Source organism: Gastrolobium bilobum, unplaced genomic scaffold (assembly GCF_033153095.1).
Source record: "Gastrolobium bilobum isolate Gb01-03AN ecotype WA unplaced genomic scaffold, APGP_CSIRO_Gbil_v1 utg146098, whole genome shotgun sequence".
NCBI classification, from domain to species: domain Eukaryota; kingdom Viridiplantae; phylum Streptophyta; class Magnoliopsida; order Fabales; family Fabaceae; genus Gastrolobium; species Gastrolobium bilobum.
The window spans coordinates 1-21,254 of NW_026898785.1; the positions used below are offsets into that span (position 1 = coordinate 1).

Here is a 21,254-nt window from a genome sequence, read left to right on the forward strand (position 1 = left end):
CTTGCTTAGTTTGCAGCCACTAGGCATAGGAGTAGAGATACCTTTTGCATCTGACATTCCAGCTTTGCACAGTAAGTCTTTCACATATTTACCTTGAGATAACAGAAGTCTCCCATGAGAAAGAGGCTTAACTTCTATACCCAGAAAATAATCCAAGGTTCCTAACTGTTTTAGAGCAAAGTGAGAGTTCATTTGATCAGTGATCTGTTGAATTAGAGCTGAGTTGTTTCCAGTGATGATGATATCATCCACATAGACTAATACATATATGCAGCTCCCATTAGAGTGAAGAATGAATAAAGAGGGATCACACTTGCTAGAGTAAAAACCAAGTTGTCGAAGAGTAGTTCCAAACTTTTCAAACCATGCACGAGGGGCTTGTTTTAGCCCATAAAGAGCTTTGTGTAATCTGCATACCAGATTCTTATTCTCTGTTTCAAATCCAGGGGGTTGTGTCATGTAGACCTCTTCGACAAGCTCTCCATTAAGGAAAGCATTGTTGACATCGAGTTGTTTTAAGGGCCAGCCATAAGAGAGAGCTAGAGTGAGAATAATTCTGATTGTGGTGGGTTTAACAACTGGTGAGAAAGTCTCATTGTAATCATAGCCCTGCTGTTGATGAAAGCCTTTGGCAACAAGCCTGGCTTTGTATTTGTTAACTGTTCCGTCACAATTTTCCTTGATGCGAAAGACCCATTTACACCCAATAGCCTTCCTGCCATGTGGTAAAGGAACAAGAGACCATGTGTGGTTAGATTGCAAAGCATCATATTCTAATTGCATTGCCTTAAACCAGTGAGGACTAGTCAAGGCTCCCTTAACTGATGTGGGTTCTGAATGAGTGAGGAGAACAAGATTTCTGGTTGCAGCCTTAGAGCGTGTGATAATAGAGTGTGTTGGAGAGGGAGGTGCAGAAGGACCTGATGGGACATACTCAGAGGAACATAATTCAGGACCAGAACTAGAGCTGGTGTTTTGACTGGAAACATTAGGAGTGTGAACAGAAGGTGATGGGGAAGAAGGTAAATGTGTGGCTGAATTCGAGAAATGACCAGACTGGTGTGTAGTGTTTGCTGACAGAGAAATGTTGGAGGAGTCAGAAGAAGGATCACTGTGAGGAACAGATGTTGATGAGGAATTAATAGATGATGCTGAATTAGTGGTGAGGCTGGTTGGACAAGTTTGTGGAAGGAAAATAGTTAGAGGAACAGAAGTAGAAGTAGAGGTAGACTGGTGCAAAACAGAAGAAGTTTTGTTAGTATGCCATTCTGTGTAAGGAAACTTGTATTCATTGAATAGGACATCTTTAGATATAAATATTCTGTTTTCTGGACTCAAGCAAATATACCCTTTATGATTGATAGAGTAACCAAGAAAAATGCACTCTTGAGATCTAAACTCAAGCTTATGTTTGTTGTAAGGTCTTAGAAAAGGGAAACAAGCACAGCCAAAGGTTCTAAGAAAGCTGTAATCAGGTTGTTGATGGTGCAACTTAATGTGAGGGATTTCAAATTTGATAGCAGAGGAAGGAAGTCTGTTTATAAGGTAAGTAGCTGTGGTAAAGGCATAGTCCCAGTATTGCATTGGAAGAGATGAATGAGCTAAGAGGGCTAGACCAGTCTCTACAATATGTCTGTGTTTTCTTTCAACAACACCATTTTGGTGAGAAGTATGTGGGCAAGTGATTCGATGAGCTATTCCTTGCAAGTTAAGATATTGAGTAAAGGCTCTAAACTCCCTCCCCAATCTGTTTGTAAAGCTTTTAGAGGGAGTTGGAACTGATTGGTCACCATGGCATGAAATTGTTTGAAAATGCTTATTGCATCTGATTTTTGCTTTATTGGATAAAGCCATGTGTACCTAGTGCAGGCATCAACGAATGAGATATAATAAGCATTGCCTAGAGTGGATTTAAGAGGTGATGGTCCCCACAAGTCACTGAAAACAAGAGTGAATGGCTCTTTGTATTCTGTATGAGATGGTAAAGAATGTTGTCTATGAGACTTTGCACAATTGATGTGTATATTACAAGATTTGAGTACACTTTTAAGGGAATTAAAGTGGGGATGTCCCAGCCTATAATGCCATAAGGAATACAAAGAGCTAGAAGGGCTACATATATCAGAAACAGTTCTAGAACAATGACTATGTGTTTTGCTATTTGGACTAACAGCATTAACAACATTAACAGACTTGTTGATAGTCGAGGACACAGGAGAGCTAGCACAGATGTTACTGGTTGCAGAAGTATGACTTTTGGAGGGCTTCAACTTTGGAAAATAGTACAACCCATCAGAACCCACTGCACCTTGAAGGAGGACTTTATGTGAAACCTGGCATTTTACAAAACACACATCAGAATGAAACTCAAAGAAAACTGAGTTGTCTTTAGCAAATTTGCTAACACTGATAAGATTTTTAGTAATGGAGGGAACCAAAAGTAAATTCTGAAGGTGCAGGTGAGTGTTAGAGTCAAAAGGAGATTGAAAAGAGGAGGAACCAGTAGCTGTTATAGGAAGACCTTGTCCATTTCCAATCAGAACATGATCAGTACCACTAAGTTGCTGGCCTTGCATAATATTTTGAGATGTACCAGTTACATGACTTGATGCACCAGAATCTGGTAACCATTCAACCAGAGGGGGAGAACTACATGTGGAAGGTAGACTAGAAGGAGCAGCAAAGTATGCTTGAGGCTGAGACTGACTTGTTGGTCTTGTATACTGGAAAGATCTCATTGGTTGAGATTGTTGGTGTTGATACTGGAAGGACCTCACTGGTTGAGGTGGTTGATGAACAAAGTAGTGAGGATAAGGAGTGTTTTGTGGTGGAGGTAGATTCGGAACAAAATTCTCTTCAAATCGATGCCAACAATCTCTAACATCATGTCCAAATTTATAGCAAAGTTGACAGTGGACATGTGTTCTGGTGCCTCGTCCTCTTCCACGACCAGACCTTCCACCTGAACGTCCTCGTCCTCTATTCTGACCACTTGAGTTGTGGAACTGACTGAAGTTTTGATGCTCTGTTCGACTCTGTTTTCTGGTTTCAGAAACAGAGTCTTCTTCTTCATCTATAACTTCTCGATCTGAGCTTGGAAGACGCTGAGTGAGATTTATAGTTGCTCCTTCAGTCAACAGAGTATCGTTTTGCTTGATTAACAACTGTTCATGAGCTAGTAACTCCACTGTTAGATCTGCAATAGTGCAGTCTCGTTCTCGTCCATGTATCATCATAACGAAAGAAGTATACTCTGATGGTAATCCTTCAAGAATAGTCTCAGTGTGCTCCTCAATAGAAATAGGCTTCCCAATCGACTTGAGCGAGTCACATAGTGTTTTGATACGTGTTAAGTATTCTTTAATAGTCTTCGAGCCTTTCTTCATAGTTTTCAACTCAGATCTGAGTTGACGAACTCGAGACTTCATGACTCCATGAAAAAGTTTGTGAATATTGTCCCAGGCCTCAAAGGAGTGCTTCACAGGTAGAATATCATTTACAGTAGACTCAGAAATAGTGGATAGGAGCCATGTAAGTAGCATCTGATCTTGATTGAGCCAATCGACATAAGCGGAGTTCAGAATATCATTCTCTCTGTCTTCGTCTGAAACAAACTTGAGAGGAATTTTTGGATTAACAAGAAAACGATGCAATTGGTGTGAAGTAATTACCGGTTCAATGATCTGATTCCAGAAAAGGTAATTATCTTCGGTAAGTTTTGCAGAAATTTGAAGATTGAAGAGAGAAGCTGTCTTGATTTTCATTGAAGTGGACTTTTGTTGAGATCTGGATCTATGTTGAGATCTGGATCTAGGTTGTGATGCGTTCGAGTTGTCAGAAGCGTTCGAATCAGAGTCGGAAGCGGAAGACATGATAGAGATCTAAACGGATCAGGCCCTCAGAGAGAGCTCTGATACCATATTAGAAGAGATCCATTAAAGGAAAGCTTAAGAAAATGAGAGAAAGCGAGAGAAAAGGTTGAGAGAGAAAGAGATGAAGAGAAAGCATTATTCTATTGAATCTGAACCAAATGAATCATTATTACAGAGAGAGAAATGAAGCTAACATTTATATACTAAATGGCTAACAGCTGTAATTTCCTTCTTATTTTTTTCTCAAAATTTCAAAACCAAATAATTTTTTACTGTTTCTTCATCTAATGTTTACTTTTCAGGCTGAGAGCCTTAATATCAATAGAGATGTCTCTGGGGAAGGTGTTCAGCAGGCATTATTGAAGATGCTCGAGGGAACAGTAAGTGCATTTCATAGTGTCAGAAACTTTGGGTGCAAGTGATTTTATAAATTTGTGAAACTACTGCTACTATGATTGTGGAATAGGCATAGCAACATAAAAGATAGTTAATGAATAATTTTTTATTATTATTATACTTTAAGCACTTTATTGTGTATTGATCTGTAGCATTGTTTTCAACAAGGTTGTCAATGTTCCTGAGAAGGGAGCTCAAAAGCATCCTAGAGGTGACAATGTTCAGGTATGTGTACATTATAATCTTCATTCCATACAATGTTCAGGTGACATAGTTGTCTTTTTCAAGTCTTAAAAATACTCGCAAGTGCATGAATCATGCGTTATTATAATCCAGCAAATATGTGGTCGATCCCATATAGACTTAGGATTAAATTTTAGGAATTCATAAACTCTTCCTAATCTAGTCAAGAAGGCGTCATTGTATGTTGGGGATCTTGACCAGAATGTCAATGAATCTCATCTCTATGATCTGTTGGACTAGGTTTGTCACGTCATTATGCTTTGGGTCTGCAGGGACATGACCACACGTTGGTTCCTCAATTGGTTAAGTATGTTTTTGCTTTTAACTTTTGTGCAGGGGTTGACTATCTCTTGTTCTCCCCCCGCCCCCCACCCACACAGTTTTTTTATATGTAAATATATCTGTTTCCTTTGGGTTGATTGAATTTCATCTATGGATTCCTTCTATATGGTGAAAAGCCATCTTCGGTTTTCAATTCATTTATAACTGTTATGGCAACTGTCACAGATTGACACAAAGCATATACTTTTCATTTGTGGAGGAGCCTTTGTTGACTTAGAGAAAACAATCTCCGAAAGGTTGCATAAAACCCTTAAAATTTAATAATTTATACTTAGTGATAATAACATGGAGGGGGCTGTGTTTCTGTAATTAAGAACTCTTTGATTCCCTTGCAGGCGACAAGATTCTTCTATTGGATTTGGGGCTCCTATACGTGCAAACATGAGGGCAGGCAGTGTCACTGATGCTGCTGTTGCATCATCATTATTAGAAACTGTAAGTTACATTTGACGTATCTTTTTGCTTCTTTATTAAGGAGTACTGGTTTTTCCTAACCAACTAGCTTCAAGTTAGATATTATCACCATTGAAAATTATTATTTTGGCAGGTTGAAAGTAGTGATCTTATTGCCTATGGTTTAATACCTGAATTTATTGGGCGGTTTCCTATCCTTGTCAGTTTGTCAGCTTTAAGTGAAATTCAACTCATTCAGGTAGGCTATATCAACCTGAAAGAATTGTACACGTAGTGCTCTTTTCATTTGGCTGTTTGGAACTGAATGAGGTAGTGTATTATGTATGTATTGACACATTACAATATTGAATGAGTGAGAAAATCAGAATTACTGGCATTCTCATTAATAAAAGTATTGATTCTTCTTGCCTGACTTTTTGAATTTCGTCTTTCCTTTCTTTAGTCAGTTTTTAATTTATAGAATAGAATTCAAGAAGTTAAATCAAGTTGTTCACTTACATTATATTTTAAAAGTGCTTTTAACATACTTTGCTATTTTAATGTTTTAAAGGTCCTCACACAGCCGAAGAATGCTCTAGGGAAGCAATACAAGAAGATGTTCGAAATGAATGGTGTAAGTTTTTATCAGCCTCCTCTTTTACCTTGTATGTTTTACAGAAAACCGTGCTTTATGTTTAAACTGTTGTTTCGATAAACTTATTTCTTGTTTGATCATGGTAGTTTTGAGGATTGGGGGGGGGGGGGGGGGGGGGGGGGGGGGGGGGGGGGGGGGGGGGGGATTTACTAATTTAAAATTTGAATGTTTGATGGGAGGCTTTCTTGTGCTGGATATGATTATTCTGACATGAAATTGACAAGTACTTTGTTGCTCAGGTTAAGATGCATTTTACCGAAAACGCTCTAAGATCAATTGCCAGAAAAGCAATATCTAAAAGTACTGGGGCTCGGGGCTTACGTTCAATATTAGAGAATGTGTTGGTAGATGCCATGTATGAGGTATGTCATTTGTTCTTCAGTTGAATGAATTGATTATGGTATATGAAATGGACTGCAGATGTTGCCTAGGGGATCTGGGAGGGTTATAGACTTGGTAAAACTTAATAACACCGGTCAACCTTTGCAGAAAAACAAAATATAAGCACTAAGTGTTGACACTCACTTATGTGCATGATAACTTGCTATATTTTATTTTTTATTAGGGAATATAGAGAAGTAGAAATTTGGAATTCAAAATCTGAATGTTATTGATTTTTCATGTACAGGGTGTTATATTATGTAGATGTATACCAGTGATTACTTTCCTAAAAGAGGTTTAATCTAAGGAAATAACCTGGAAACAAATCTTCCATATAATCTATCACAGCTCCTATAATATTTCATATCAACATCAACAACACTTTTATCCCAAATTAATTAGGGTCGGTGGCAGATGAACCAAAATGAAAAGTACAAGTCGTATCATAAAAAAAATTCCATAATTACAATTTTTTTTTTTATATTTATAGCATTCCCCCTCAAGACATAGTTATGAAATGTGGGTTGCGGCCAACCCTGAAAATGCTATGTCGGGGGTTGCAGTATGGTGGTATAGTGGAATAAAATCTAAATATACTACACATATAAATGTTCAAAAATAAAGACATTGACAATGAAATATATAATCTCTATCATTCCAAAACAAATAGGGATATCTAAATACTGTCAACTGAAAGGATCTAAATATTGTCAATTACAATATTCCATATTTAAGTTCTCAAAAGGAACTAATAAGAATCTTCACTTCTAACATATTCATAATTGCTTCTGTTTTACCCTCACTATCACTAGTTTCTACATTGTAAAGTTGTCTTGGCACATCTTCAATTTGGTAATCACCACCTTTAGTTTCTATATGTACCTTTCCCCTAGAGCATGAAGGCAATGAAGTTACTTGTCTCCTTGACCTTGTATACTGCCTATTGCAAATTAGTTCTTTTTTAGAATTTGACTATGGAACATTGTAATTGATAATATTTAGATCATTTCAATTTATAGTATTTTGGATCTTTTTAATTGAAACATTATTTAGAATCCATATTTGGAATGATAATATATTTAATTATGATTTATGGTTTAAATTTTTAGCATTTATATTGTGGTATATCTATATAACAGGTTCACGCATAGAACTCTGCTATTGGTTGGCCGTTACCCGCTATAGTGTTTTTGGGGGTTGGCCGCTACCTGCATTTGATAACTATGCTCTTAGGAATAGTTTTCTTATTTATTTACATTTTGTGATTTATTTCCTTATTTAATTAGGATTTGGAGTTTAATGTTACTATTAATAAGGATTAGTGCTTTGTATAAATAGGGATTGGTGCTTTATAGTTTGAATCACATTCTAACAACAAATCAATACCGAGTTCATATTATTTAGTCTTTATTAACTTTTATCTTCCTTTGCTACCTAAAATTTTCCATTTTCAACCCTTAGAGATATAATATAAAATCATTTATGTATTTTCACCTAATAACTTAAGCTTTTGGGAGAGTTGTTCATAAAACAAATATTATACCATGTGGGAAAATAATCTTCAACTTACACCAGAATGGGAACATTGATTTTCAACTACACCCTGTTTAGTGAAAATGCCGCATCTTGGGCATGGAGAGACCATGAGACCAAGACACAAGCCTGAGAGTTATATAATGAGAATATGTTTATTGTTTTTGGTAGATGTGATAATGGTCTTTCCAAAATAGGCTTTTAGGTTCATTGATGTAGCCTATATGTGAATTGTTGGGTTAATTACTATATCATTTTTATTTTATTTCTTATTGCTCAAACGGCCTATTTGTAGATGTCCTTCAATGTCTCTGGTCAAAGTCAATTGATGTCATAAAAACCTGATAACTTGATTTTTTCAGGCAATATGGTTCTGTTGTATTTTGTTGTTTGACAATGTTTTAAAAGGTTTCTGTGAATTGCTGCCATTTTGCTTGAGTTATTAGGGGAATTTAACTTATTGGATTTGGATTATACTGCATCAGGAATTGTGGCACAGATTATGAGTTTAGAATTCTTGTGCAGATTCCCGATACTAGAACTGGTGATGATATTATAGACGCTGTCGTTGTTGACGAAGAGGCTGTTGGATATGAGGGAAATGAACGAGGGGCCAAAATCCTTTATGGAAAGGGTGCGTTGGATCGTTATCTTTCAGAACATAAAATTAATTCAGAGGTATGTATCTTTTGGATGACATAAATTTGTCTTTGCTTCTATCAAATTGATTGATCGTTTTTCTTTTGTTCTAGCACGATGTATCTTACTTATTATCCCATTCTGCTTTCCCAAAACAATATAAAACTTAATCATGCTTGTGTCTCTGTATAGACCACGGAGGGATTGGAAAGAGATCACGAAGCAGATACAGAACTTCCTTCCATTGTTGCCAGCATGTAGCCCGTTGCTGATGTTTATTGTAGCTATCTTTGTACATAAAGAGTTCATATATTTATTGAATAATTTAAGTATGCGGTTATACTAAAATCCCCTTGCTTCATAAGTGTGCAGTAGCTGATTGGTTTATGCTAGTTTTGGGAAAATATTGGTCTAGCCAAAATATATCTAAAAAAAAAAAAAAAAAAATCAAAAAATCACTTCCCGTTAAACCCGATTATCAAGTGTGGGGTGGAGGAAATCCTTGTACGCAATCAAAATATATCAATTCGAAAATAACTTAGGTCCTGTTAAGTCTTAGAAGATCGTATTGCTATACCGTAAGGTATGCGCTCAGAGATATCCTAGAGATAGGTATCTTGGTTGGCTTATAGCCAGTATCCCAATCACTGCGCACAAGCAATAGGCTTATAGCCAAGACGTGGGTGCGTGCACAGTGTTGACAGTAATAGTAAATAGGTCAAAAAAGTGTGTACCTGAGGTCTTTAGCCCCTTATTTTTAAGGATTACCTCTAGGGTTTGTGTAGATTTTCCGATTGCAGTAGGATTCAACTTCCTTTCTGTTGAGATAGGGGCTGTATCTTGAATAGCTTTGTTATTTGATATTGTTAGGATAATTAAGTATTTATTCTTTAGTGGATTCTTAGGTAGGTAGTTAGGATATGATATATATCCATAACAGTTATCCCCCAGCTCGGTATTACGAAGCTTGAAATGTCGGGGTGTTTGTGTTACCTTGGACTTGCTCATGCTGAGGTATCCCTTTATTAAGTCGGTAGATGGAGCATAACTTCGATGTCTGATATGTCGGGTGACGTTATGTGTACCTTTGCCACTTGATAAACACTTTTTTGACCTATTTACTATTACTGGCAACACTGTGCATACATCCACGTCTTTGCTATATGTCTATTGGTTGTCTTTGCTATATGTCTATTGGTTGTGTGCAGTGATTGAGATACTGACTATAAGCCAATCAAGATATCTATTTCTAGGATATCTCTGAGCGCATACCTTATGGTATAGCAATACGGTCTTCTAGGGGGTATCTTGGTAGTTAGGATATGATATATATCCATAACAGGTCCAATTCTAGTTTTGTTGTAGGTTAGTTTTTTGGCCTTGCATTCAGCGTGTGGGGTGGTATTAATGCCATATTTTTGTACGTTTTCAGAAGGATCGGCGAGAACTATATTTTTTGCATGTTAACATGTTGAATAGAGCAACGGCTGACGGGTTCAATAAACAGATAAAAATTGCAAGTTTTATTCGACTTTTTATTGATGAATATTTTTGGAAGTGGTGATTCTTACCCAGGTGAATTATGTGGGCACAAATAAATGATCCCTTAATCTATGCACATACATCGCCTTCAAACTGTTCAAAATGATGTCGAGGAGGGATACAGGTTTGTTGATGTACTGTGTTGATGGAATCCGTCGATTTTGTTATCTTAACTTTTCCTTGCCATGATTAAAAATCTTAACGATTCGATGTGGGTAGTTTTTTAACGGTAGCATTCAAAAGTTGAAACCTTCATCAATCTTGTTAAATAATTAAAATAAAAGTAAAAATAAAGGATGCACTATTTAGCACTTGACCTTGACCATTTCCAGGCTGAACACATCATAATATTATGGCTGAACTTTTTTATCTTTATTACGAGATATGTTATTTTACCTATTTTTTTATACCTATTTTGCTTATCACTCTCTAATGTCTTTAAATTAGAATTTCAACTAATCTTTATTATTTTTCTCTCTTTTTGAAATTCTAATCTAACAATGTTGAAAATTGATAGGCAAAATAGATATGAAAAAAAAGTAAATAGAATAATTTATCCATATATATATATGGGGAAGGTTATATTTATAACCTATTTTCGTTTACAACTATATCTTAACCGTTGATTTCCGTCAATCAACTGTTAAGATTTTCGCAAATCAAATTTATTAATTCACAATAAATGACAACCGTTGATTGGCGGAAATCAACGGTTATGATATGATTGTAAGAGTTTGTAAACTATTTGGATTGTAAATATAGCCCCTCCCTATATATATATATTACATAACTTACTATGTTCTTATTTCATAGTAGTATTGATTATACATTCCAAAAGGAGTTTTACACCATTTATGTACTTCATAATTGGTATGAATTTTTTTAGAATATCTCAATTTATTCTTTATTTGATTCATGCGGGAGCTTTCGAGTCGAAACTTGATTCCTCTAGGCTGAACAAACTTCTTACCAAGACTAGCTCGTAAGAGGTGTGGCCGAAGACAAATATAAAATTTCATAATCTGGAAAAGTTGTTGAGCAATATTTAGTCAGGATCTTTCCACTGCGTTCGTGGTTTAAAAATAATGAACATAGCTTTAGAGAAACAGCCTCACTTTTTTGCGAGTAAGATTAACATCATTTTGATTGTTTTTCTGATTTGACAATGATTTAGTGTTCATAGCGATGTAATTGTTTTTCCTTCCGATTAGCCACGAGATCAAAGTTGTGGTTAATCATATAGCCATGGTTTTTGGGCAAGTTAGCTACAGTTTTGAATATAGCCAAAATCCTTCCGATTAGCCACGGGATCAAAGTTGTGGTTAATCATAATAGTCATGGTTTTTGGGCAAGTTAGCTACGGTTTTGAATGTAGCCAAAATTTCCCCATACCCTTCCCCCTCGGTTTTTGATGATTTGGTAAAATATAACCGAATATATATATATATATATATATATATATATATATATATATATATATATATATATATGTTAGTCTATAGTTTGAAAAATAAATAAAAGTAAATTGATTTTAAAAGAAGGGTAAAATAATCAATAAGCATATTGCAACTCAAGTAAACTAGTAATGGGACTAAGAAACTATCTTGCATATTTTTTATTTTTAGTATTAACCTGGAGGTATCCCCATTTAACCTCCTCCGATCACCTTGCCCTCGGGGTACGACCCTAAAGGCTAGCCCCTCATTGAAACAGCGGGTGCATTGAGTTTTGCTACTAGAGGATGAGACTAATCCCCCATTCGAGGAGGGAGGCACGTCCTCTGGCCCCCAAAGATTTTCTAAGAATTTGCTTGAGGCAGGGGTGGAACCCCTGACTCAAGCAAATCCTTGGGAGCTCAGTTGCCAACTGAGCTACCCTTGGAGGTTACTATCTTGCATATTTTACCTATAAACTAATACACCCCCACCTAAAATGGCATACAGCAGCACAGACACGCTCTCATAATTATCATACAAAAACATACTTCGTATTCCTGTTAAAGAGACCAAACTTGTATTATACGTACACTCAAATTGTTTCTTCTCCTATACGTAAACAACACACGCACACGAGTCATTGTGCATATGGTTTATTTATCGATTTATTAATTACTCGAAAAGTCCAATTCGAGTTGGGTAGAAACACCTGAATGACAAAGTTTTTCCTATCAAATTTTAATGCAGTTGCGTTTCCAAGGACTTAAACTAAGATCATCGATTAAGTTGAAACAATACCCTACCGGTTGATACAAATATTTGGTGGTATTGCACAAGTATTCTAAATTGAAAAAAGTCCTTGATGTCCAATTTCAAGTATAGGAAGAATTATTGAGCAACCTTTAAGGTAATTTTTTTTAGATAAACCATATGTATTCTCTACGAGGAATAATTTTATTCGAGCCAGAAATAAGATAATTTTGACTGCCTGGAAAACTCAATAATGCCCATTATCAATTTAATATTCATATTTTTATTATCACTTTTTTACTATTGGATAATATCTAAATCAATTGCTTCTAAATATATTGAATTCCACTACTTTATATCTGTATTTTATTTTTCTTCTGTTTTTTCTCTCTCTCTCCAAGTATTAAAGTTCGGTATGGTTTGTCGGCAAAAAAAAATAATTTATTGCTTTTTTAATAAAAAATTATGAAAAAGTAGTCGTTTTGAAATTAATTATGAAAATATAGCACTCAAACACGCCCACATGAGGTGTGTTCCAATGGAGAGAGACACGCTCATGTGGGGCATGACCTACTGGGCAAACACGCCCAAGATGGGCGTGACCAGGAGAGAGACACGTCCAACAGGGGCGTGACCTCCCTGGTTTATAAATACCTCATTTTTCACTTTTTTCTCATTTCATCCTTCACATCCTCTCTCTAAACCACTCCTCCAACTACTCTCTACATTTCTTCTGGAGCGTTTTGCACAACGAAGCTTTGTCTCTCTCATGTAAGTCCTTATTTTTTGTTTATATTTTTTATTAACAGCAAAAAATATATGATAGTTATTAGTGACTTAGATAAATGTTAGTAGGTTAGAAAAATATTAGTGACCTATGTAAGAGAATGATTAGTAACTTTGGTAGTGTTTGGTTCGGGAGAAATTTTTTTTTACTAGGAAAATATAATTGATAGGAAAATGTAAAAAAAGTTGTTTGGTTGACCCAAATATTACCAGGGAAATTTATTTAAATATGCAAAATCTATGTTCGGGAGAAACTTTGCACCTGTTTTTTCATTTCCCCAGTCAACTCACAATACCACATCTCAAGTGGTATTCTGTAACAGTGAATTTCATCCAAAAATCAACACAAAAGTCATTTTCTCATCTATCCTATTTGTCTGGTATTTCTTGAAAAAACCTGAACCAAACGTGGTATTTTCCAATATCCACCTACACTTTTTCATCAATCCTAAAATTAACCTTCAACCAAACACTACCTTAGGAATTAGATAGGAACTTAGAAATTAGTTAGTTACTTATAAATTGGTATATGTTGGTGATAGGAATTAGTTACAGACTAAGAAATTAGTTAGAGACAATTAATAATTTTATATGAATGACACATATGGACATATTGACTTTTCAATTAACTACATTGTAATTAAAGTGTGCAAAAAAATAATAGAGTAGGCAATATTAATTTTAATTAATTTTAATTTATTTAATCTATTTAAATATAAATTAGAATAATGTAATGTTCTATAATTTAGTTTTATTGATGTTAATTTAATTGAAATTAATATAACTTAATTCAATTCAATTAAATGCTATTTAATAAAGTGTAGTTAAATTTCATTTAGTGTAATTTAATATAATATCAATAGTAATTTGTGTATAATTTTTTCATCTGTACTAGTATGCTATTATGGCCCATTCGTCTTCGTCAGAGTCGCCGCGCTCAGGATCCGATGGTGATGTTGAGCCATCCGATCTTTGTACGCATGTACTTCCTGGACCATATAGGTGTGAGGTATTGCGTAAAAGGACGCAACACACGCACGTTTCACAGCTTGTGTGGAACGAGGACAAGGTAAGGGGGTTAAAGACGAGGCGCGACAAACTACAGGGTGGACCTCGTCATGATGATATACCAGACATCTTCGCTGACTATTTGACCCAGGCTAGCTTCATACACGTGGCACGTATGAGTCATATTCAGGTATGTATATTTTTAAATTACTTAATAAAATTATCGTTACAACCACTTTCTATAATTGTTGTTTTTCTTTCAGATCGATACCGCCCTGATCAGTGCTTTATGGGTGGCAGCCAAGTAGGATTATTCTCTACAGCCAATAATATGCTAGCATGCCGATCTGAAATTAGACATATATTATGCGCTAGTGTAACGTGCAGACGAAGATTGGCAAGGAAGTATGACCAAGCTTCCAATGTCTCTCCCTAAACAACGACAAATGCAAGTGGCAGACATTCATTATTACCATCCTGAGCTGTGGCAATCAACAACTTTCCCTTATATTTTCCGTATAGATAAGTGCCATCAATTTGCATCATTGGTTTGCAAAAATTAAATTCCTCACAACATTGTCTGAAAGTCCAGAAACAACGAAGAAATACGCGTTTTCTCCCCGACAAAAATAACACCACGATGACCTTCCTCTTTCCTACCGTTAAAATATAGAACAACACGAATAGATTCAGAATTCAAACTCATTCTTAAAATTAAAAAATAATAAGATAAAACAAAATATGAACAAGTGCAAAATATCAATAAACAAGTAAGTGCAAACTATAAATAAACAAGTGCAAAGTTTAAGAATATTGAGGGAGAAGAGTTGTGAAGAGTTTATAGAGGGTGGGTGTTTAAATAGGCTGCAGATGGGTCACTCACGCCCAGAATGGGTGTGTCTTCCTCATAGGTCACGCCCCACATGGGCGTGTCTCTCTCCCCCTGGTCACGCCCATCTTGAGCGTGTTTGCACAGTAGGTCACGCTCGACATGAGTGTGCCTATCTCCATTGGAACACGCCCCATGTGGGCGTGTTTGAGTGCTATATTTTCGAAATTAATTTCAAAACGACTACTTTTTCGTAATTTTTTATTAAAAAAACAATAAATTAATTTTTTTTGCCATGCTTTATCTCCTCTTTCATCTCTCTTCAAGTAACAAGATTTGATGTGCTTAAAAGTCATGGATTTAGATATCATCCAACAATAAAAAATAATAAAATAGGATAGATTATTCTATTTATATTTTTTTCATATCTACTTTATTTATCACTTTCCAACATCTTTCTCAGAATCATAACTAATAGTGTTGGAGATTAGTAGACTAGACATGAAAAAAAGGTGAGTAGAATAATTTATCTTATATATATGGATAGATATTAATGTTTTTCATGTTATAGGATATAATTTTTATCTCCTACACACATATAAAAGTGTGTGGGACCCATGTGGGGCTATATGCAAGGAAGCACGGACACTTGTAAAAACAGGAAGAGTCGGGTCCGACACGCTCCGACACGGTGTCGGACACGCGGTTGACTTTTTCCGACACGTTGACCATTCCGACACGCGAATTTGACCGTGTCTGACACGGTCAAATGGCATTTTCGTAATTTTTTTATTTTTTTTTAAAATTTTTTTTTAAAATTTTTTTTTTTAAAAGTTAAAATATATTAATAAAGCTTCCACCTGATCATATCAATTTTATTTTTTTTCTTTTTTCCCCTTAAGTAGATAAGAGATCATCTCAGCATCATTGTTGTCAATTCCTATTACGCTCTTGTTGTATCTTCTTCTCTCTGATCTCTCTCTAATATGATTTGATCTCTCTATCTGATATTATATCTCTCTCTCATCTCAGTTATTATTATTTTTATTAAAGCTTCCATCTTTATAACGTGTTAATGAGTATTATTAATTTAGTTTCATTTTTTTGTTAAATTATTAAATATTAAATAAAATATACACTATATATATTAAAAATATTATTTAATATTAAAACGTGTCCCAACGTGTCGAAATCCATAATTTTTTAAGATTGACGTGTCGGAGTGTCGTGTCGTGTCACATGTCGCGTGTCGTATCGGTGCTACATAGGCTATATGAAGAGAAGAGAGAGAAAATAAAAATACGATTTTCACATACTTTTATGTGTCTGTAGGAGATAAAATTATCTCATATAATATGAGAAACATTAATCGCATATATATATGTGTGTGTGTGTGTGTGTGTGTCGAAAAAATGAATATTTAGTGACTGGACCGTCCAGTGCACTATGTTCTCTCGAGAGAACATAGTGCACTAAATATTATAATGGTATTTTTCCGGGAGAACATAGTTATAATATTTACTATAACTGAGTTCTCCGGGGAGAACATAGTGCACTGGACCAAATTTTATATCCAGTCACTGTACACTCACAAAATCCTATATATATATATAGGGATTTACATTTCTGCAGCTGATGTACGTGCAGCAATCAAATACTTGACATATATATACTTAAAAGCATTAAATTCAGAGAATCATAACCATTCAAAGGATGAAAACATTAAATGTGGTGAATCATAACCATACACCTGTCGTTGTTGTACGTAAAGCGGCTGCAGAAATAATTTTACCATATATATATATATATATGTGTGTGTGTATAAGTTCAGGCTCATTTAATAAGTCTTACACCACATCTCAACCGTTGATTTCCGTGCATCCAACGGTTAAAATTTAGGAAGTCATACGAATTAATTAATATATCTTTAATTACGCTACAAATACTAACCGATGATTTTCGTCCATCAATGGTTGAGATGTGGTGTAAGACTTGTTAATCTTACACCAATGTAAAAAGAACCTGCCCCATATATATATATATATATATATATATATATATATATATATATATATATATATATATGGGGTTTACATTTCTGCAGCTGTTGTACGTGCAGCAATCAAATACTTGCCATATATATGTGAAAACATTAAATGCAGGGAATTATAACCTTACAAAAGATGAAAGCATTAAATGTAGGGAATCATAACCATACACATGTTGTTGTTGTACGTAAAGCGGCTGCAGAAATGATTTTACCTATATAAATGGGTAAAGAATTTCTCCAGTCAATGGAGATAAGTTATCTCCGCTGAGCCCAAAACGACGTCGATTTGGGGCAGAAATCAAAGTATTTTTGTAATTATAATATATTGCAGGGTTATATTAGTCTTTATAATTATCATTTTTTAATCTTATAACCCCAAAACGATATCGTTTTGAGCTCACTCGAGATAATTTTATATCCAGTGACTGGAGAAATATTTTTCTCATATATATATATATCTATATATGGGATAGGATTTAGACATCGGTGTTAAACTGTAAAATTTGACACAAAATCTTAATCGTTGATTTCCGTCAATCAACGGTTATTATTAATTAATAAATTTGATTTCCAATAAATTATAATTGTTAATTGACGAAAATTAATGATTAGAATTTAAATTAATGGTTAGAATTTGGTATTAAATTTTTTTTTATTTTTATATATATATATATATATATATATATATATATATATATAGGCCTTAACATTTCTGCAGCTGCCGTAGACAGCGTTATCTGCAGTTGACACAGAAAAGTGGGCCCCACAGCTTTTTAATAAAGAAAAACAGGATCCGACAGCGGATCCTGGCTTGCTGTAGGTGCAGCGGCTGCAGAAATCATTTTGTCATATATATATATATATATATGAGACAGGATATTCTTACACCGGTTTAAGAGTTAGAAGTCTTACACTCAATCTTGACCATTGATCCACTTGTATTCAATGGCTCACATTACTAAAAAATTTGAGCCGTTAGATATAAATAGGATCAATGTATAAGATTGAGAGTGTAACTTACACTGGTGTAAAATGATCCTAACTCTATATATATATATATATATATATATATATATATATATATATATATATATATATATATTATATAGCAAGGATATCAAAGAAAACATTCACTTAATATTTGAAAAGCCATTTACTTTCTTTAATCTGTAATTTCATAATGACCATGAAAGCAAGTCAATCTGCTTAAAGACAATACATAAATGTACCCCCGGTAAAAAAAGATAATAAAATTTTCATATATACAAAAACAAGATGGGATGAGGAAACCAATAAAAACAAAAAGAAAACATGATGTTAAGTTCTTTGACAGTGAAAGCAATACAAAATGTTACTATTAATTTATCAAGTAATCCCCATCCTCACCCTTCAAGGTAATCATTATCTACTGCAATATATATATATATACAAAAAAAGTTATATAAGAACTGAATGAAAATTGAATATTAAATGTAGGAAAATAATACTCTTATGCTATATAAGAGTACATCATTTTTTTACACTAATTCGTTTTCTGTGCCAATTAATTTTTCTTTTCTTTTTTAATATAAAATATGGGACTCACATTTAACTTCTCTCTACTTTTTTTATCTCTTATAATCCTACAAGAAAACTTAAACCCTTAAATGTATCTTTGTCTAGGCCAAAGTCATCAATAGCCTCCAACCTTCACTAGTTGTCACAAAATGAATGTGCTATGATAATTTAGAGATGTTAAATATTTTGGAGCTGGGAACGACATACACAACTCACAAGTATGAAAAAGAAAAGAACTGAATCCCTACCCTTTGAAATTATGAAGACATTACCAAACAGTGGGAAAAAAAAGTTTTGCAAAGGCTCAGTAGTGGGGAAATAGGGATAGATTTATATATATTTTGAGAATATGAGCAAATTGATATATAATTTGGAAAATGATATACTTACTACCAAAAAAGTTTATCACCTTTACAACCAATTTAATCACCGTTGATTTCAGTCAATCTAACGGTTATAATTTATTGAGAATTATTGGAATTAATAATTAATTAATAAATGATAATTTCCAATAAATTATAATCGTTAGATTGACGGAAATCAACGATGATTAGGTTGGTTGTAAATGTGGTAAACTTTTTTGAGGATAAATATATCATGCCCCTATAATTTGATAAAAAAGGCAAAGTGATAATTTTTTATTAAAACGAGGGCAAAATAATCAATCAATCTAATTATGTAATTATCCTAATTTTTCGTAAATCTTATGTTAGTTATACTAAAACCTCTCATCTTAAGCGCTGTTTAAGTCCTCATGCATTATTTACCAAAAAAAAAAAAATCCTCATGCACCTTAAAATGCAATGTTATTTTCAATTTTACGATTATTATAAAATTCTTTATTCTTAATTCGAAACTAACAATTAAAATATTATATTTTCTTATATCTTCCCTTATTCAAAGAGATATAAGTCATCAATAATTATATATAATTAATGGGAAAAATGTTTGTCATTTTAAATTACATAAAGTTATGTCATTTTAAGAGAGAGATAGACACAAGAAAAATTTTTATTTAAATTTTAAATTAAAAAAAATTATCCACTTTCTCTCTCTCATGATTTCTATTTCTTGTGTCTATCTCTCTTTTTAAGTGACATAACTTATGTCATTTAAAATAACAAACATCAAACCCTTAATTAATTAACATAAAGATTTTTCGAATGTTACACATGTACGAGGATTTTGTTCTTTCACTAAAATCTAATAGGCTCTAGTGTATAAGACGAGCTCAAGAAAACTAAAGCTCATTCTGCTTAGGAATATGGTTTCTTGAAACTCATATATATATATATATATATATATATATATATATATATATATATATATATATATATATATATATATATAGCAGGATCCTTGGACCCCGGTGTCAAATTTAAAGTTTGACACCTCATCTAAGAGCCGTTAGATCAAAAAAGATCAACGACTCTGATTTGTAAACATGTGACACCATTGATCTTTTTTGATCTAATGGCTCTCAAATGAGGTGTCAAAGGATCCTACCTCATATATATATATATGAGAAAAATGAATTCCGAGAGAACAGAGTTATAATATTTACTATAATTGTGTTCTCGCGGGAGAACTTACTGCACTGGACCAAATTTTGTATCCAGTCACTGTACACTCACTAAACCCTATATATATGGGAAAAATATTTCACAAGCAGCTTGAGATAAGTTTATCTCTGGCTACCCCAAAACTACGTTGTTTTATTTATTTTTTTCTTTATATTAATTGATTCACCTTTGAATGGTTATAATTCTCTTTTTCTCTCTCTTCCTTTATCACCATTGATCCATCTTTATACGGTTATGATTTAGTATATCGTTTCTCAAGCTGCTTGAGATAATGTTATCTCCGGCTACTAAATCATAACCGTATAAAGATGGATCAATGGTGATAAAGGAAGAGATAGAAAAAGGGAATCATAACCATTCAAAGGTGAATCAATTAATATAAGGAAATAAATAAACAAAACTACGTAGTTTTGGAGTAGCTGGAGATAACATTGTCTTAAGCAAGAGAAATATTTTTCCCATATATATATTCTAAACTTATAGATTCTCTAGTCTTCACTTAGTAGTTGCAGAGGTTGAGATGAGTGAGAGAGTGCCCACACACTTCTCATTTTCTTTTGAGACATAGTTTGAAAGATCTGCCACTATCCAGCTTCAAGGATATTGTTCGTACTGCAGCGTTGAGGTGAACAGTTAAAAAAGAATATATATAAAAAGATTCTGCACGAAATCTGCGCACCTTGTAAACAATGATGATTATGAATTGCTAGTACAGATTTAACCTTTTTATATTTATAATAAGAGTTCGACTTATCGTGAAATTATGAGAAGTTATTAATATGAAGCAATTTGTCATCCTATTATGAAAGCTTCGTGGGTGTGCGTTATATATTCATATTATATAAGCGGTCAAAACATCGATTTTGCTATGCTAATTAGATGTTTTGATGGTTGGTTGAAGAGCCACATCTCATAAACCTTAAACAATTTTTTCTCTAAAAGATTATGAAGCAAGAATGTACAAAATTAAGTAGGTCAACAATATAATGAATCATAGTTTGTGAATAATCAAAGATCTCAATTTGTATTTAAGGTAGTTGTTAACTATTAATTATAATTAGTTAAACTTTAAATATTTATTATGAAATTATTAATTAATAGGTATCTGATAACTTACACTAAATATGTTACCCATTAACTATAGCAACTTCCCATATTTTTTTTTTAAGTGACAGCTAATGGGATGAATATCCATTCATTGTGTATTAAGTTTTTATTTATTTGGCAAGTCATTTTCTTCTGTTTTAGGCCTTTTCAAC

The 21,254-nt window shown here is 33.8% G+C and overlaps 1 protein-coding gene across 1 annotated transcript; it reads left to right on the plus strand.

The window, feature by feature from the left end:
- Positions 1 to 4,039: 4,039 nt before the first annotated feature.
- LOC133284129 (CLP protease regulatory subunit CLPX1, mitochondrial-like) lies at positions 4,040 to 8,819 on the plus strand. Its single transcript, XM_061481117.1, has 9 exons — positions 4,040 to 4,252; positions 4,437 to 4,493; positions 5,019 to 5,089; positions 5,189 to 5,288; positions 5,401 to 5,505; positions 5,818 to 5,880; positions 6,141 to 6,263; positions 8,341 to 8,493; positions 8,647 to 8,819. The coding sequence occupies exons 1-9, from the start codon at positions 4,160 to 4,162 to the stop codon at positions 8,713 to 8,715; spliced, it is 834 nt and encodes a 277-aa protein (XP_061337101.1). The 5' UTR covers positions 4,040 to 4,159; the 3' UTR covers positions 8,716 to 8,819.
- The last annotated feature ends 12,435 nt before the right edge of the window (positions 8,820 to 21,254 follow it).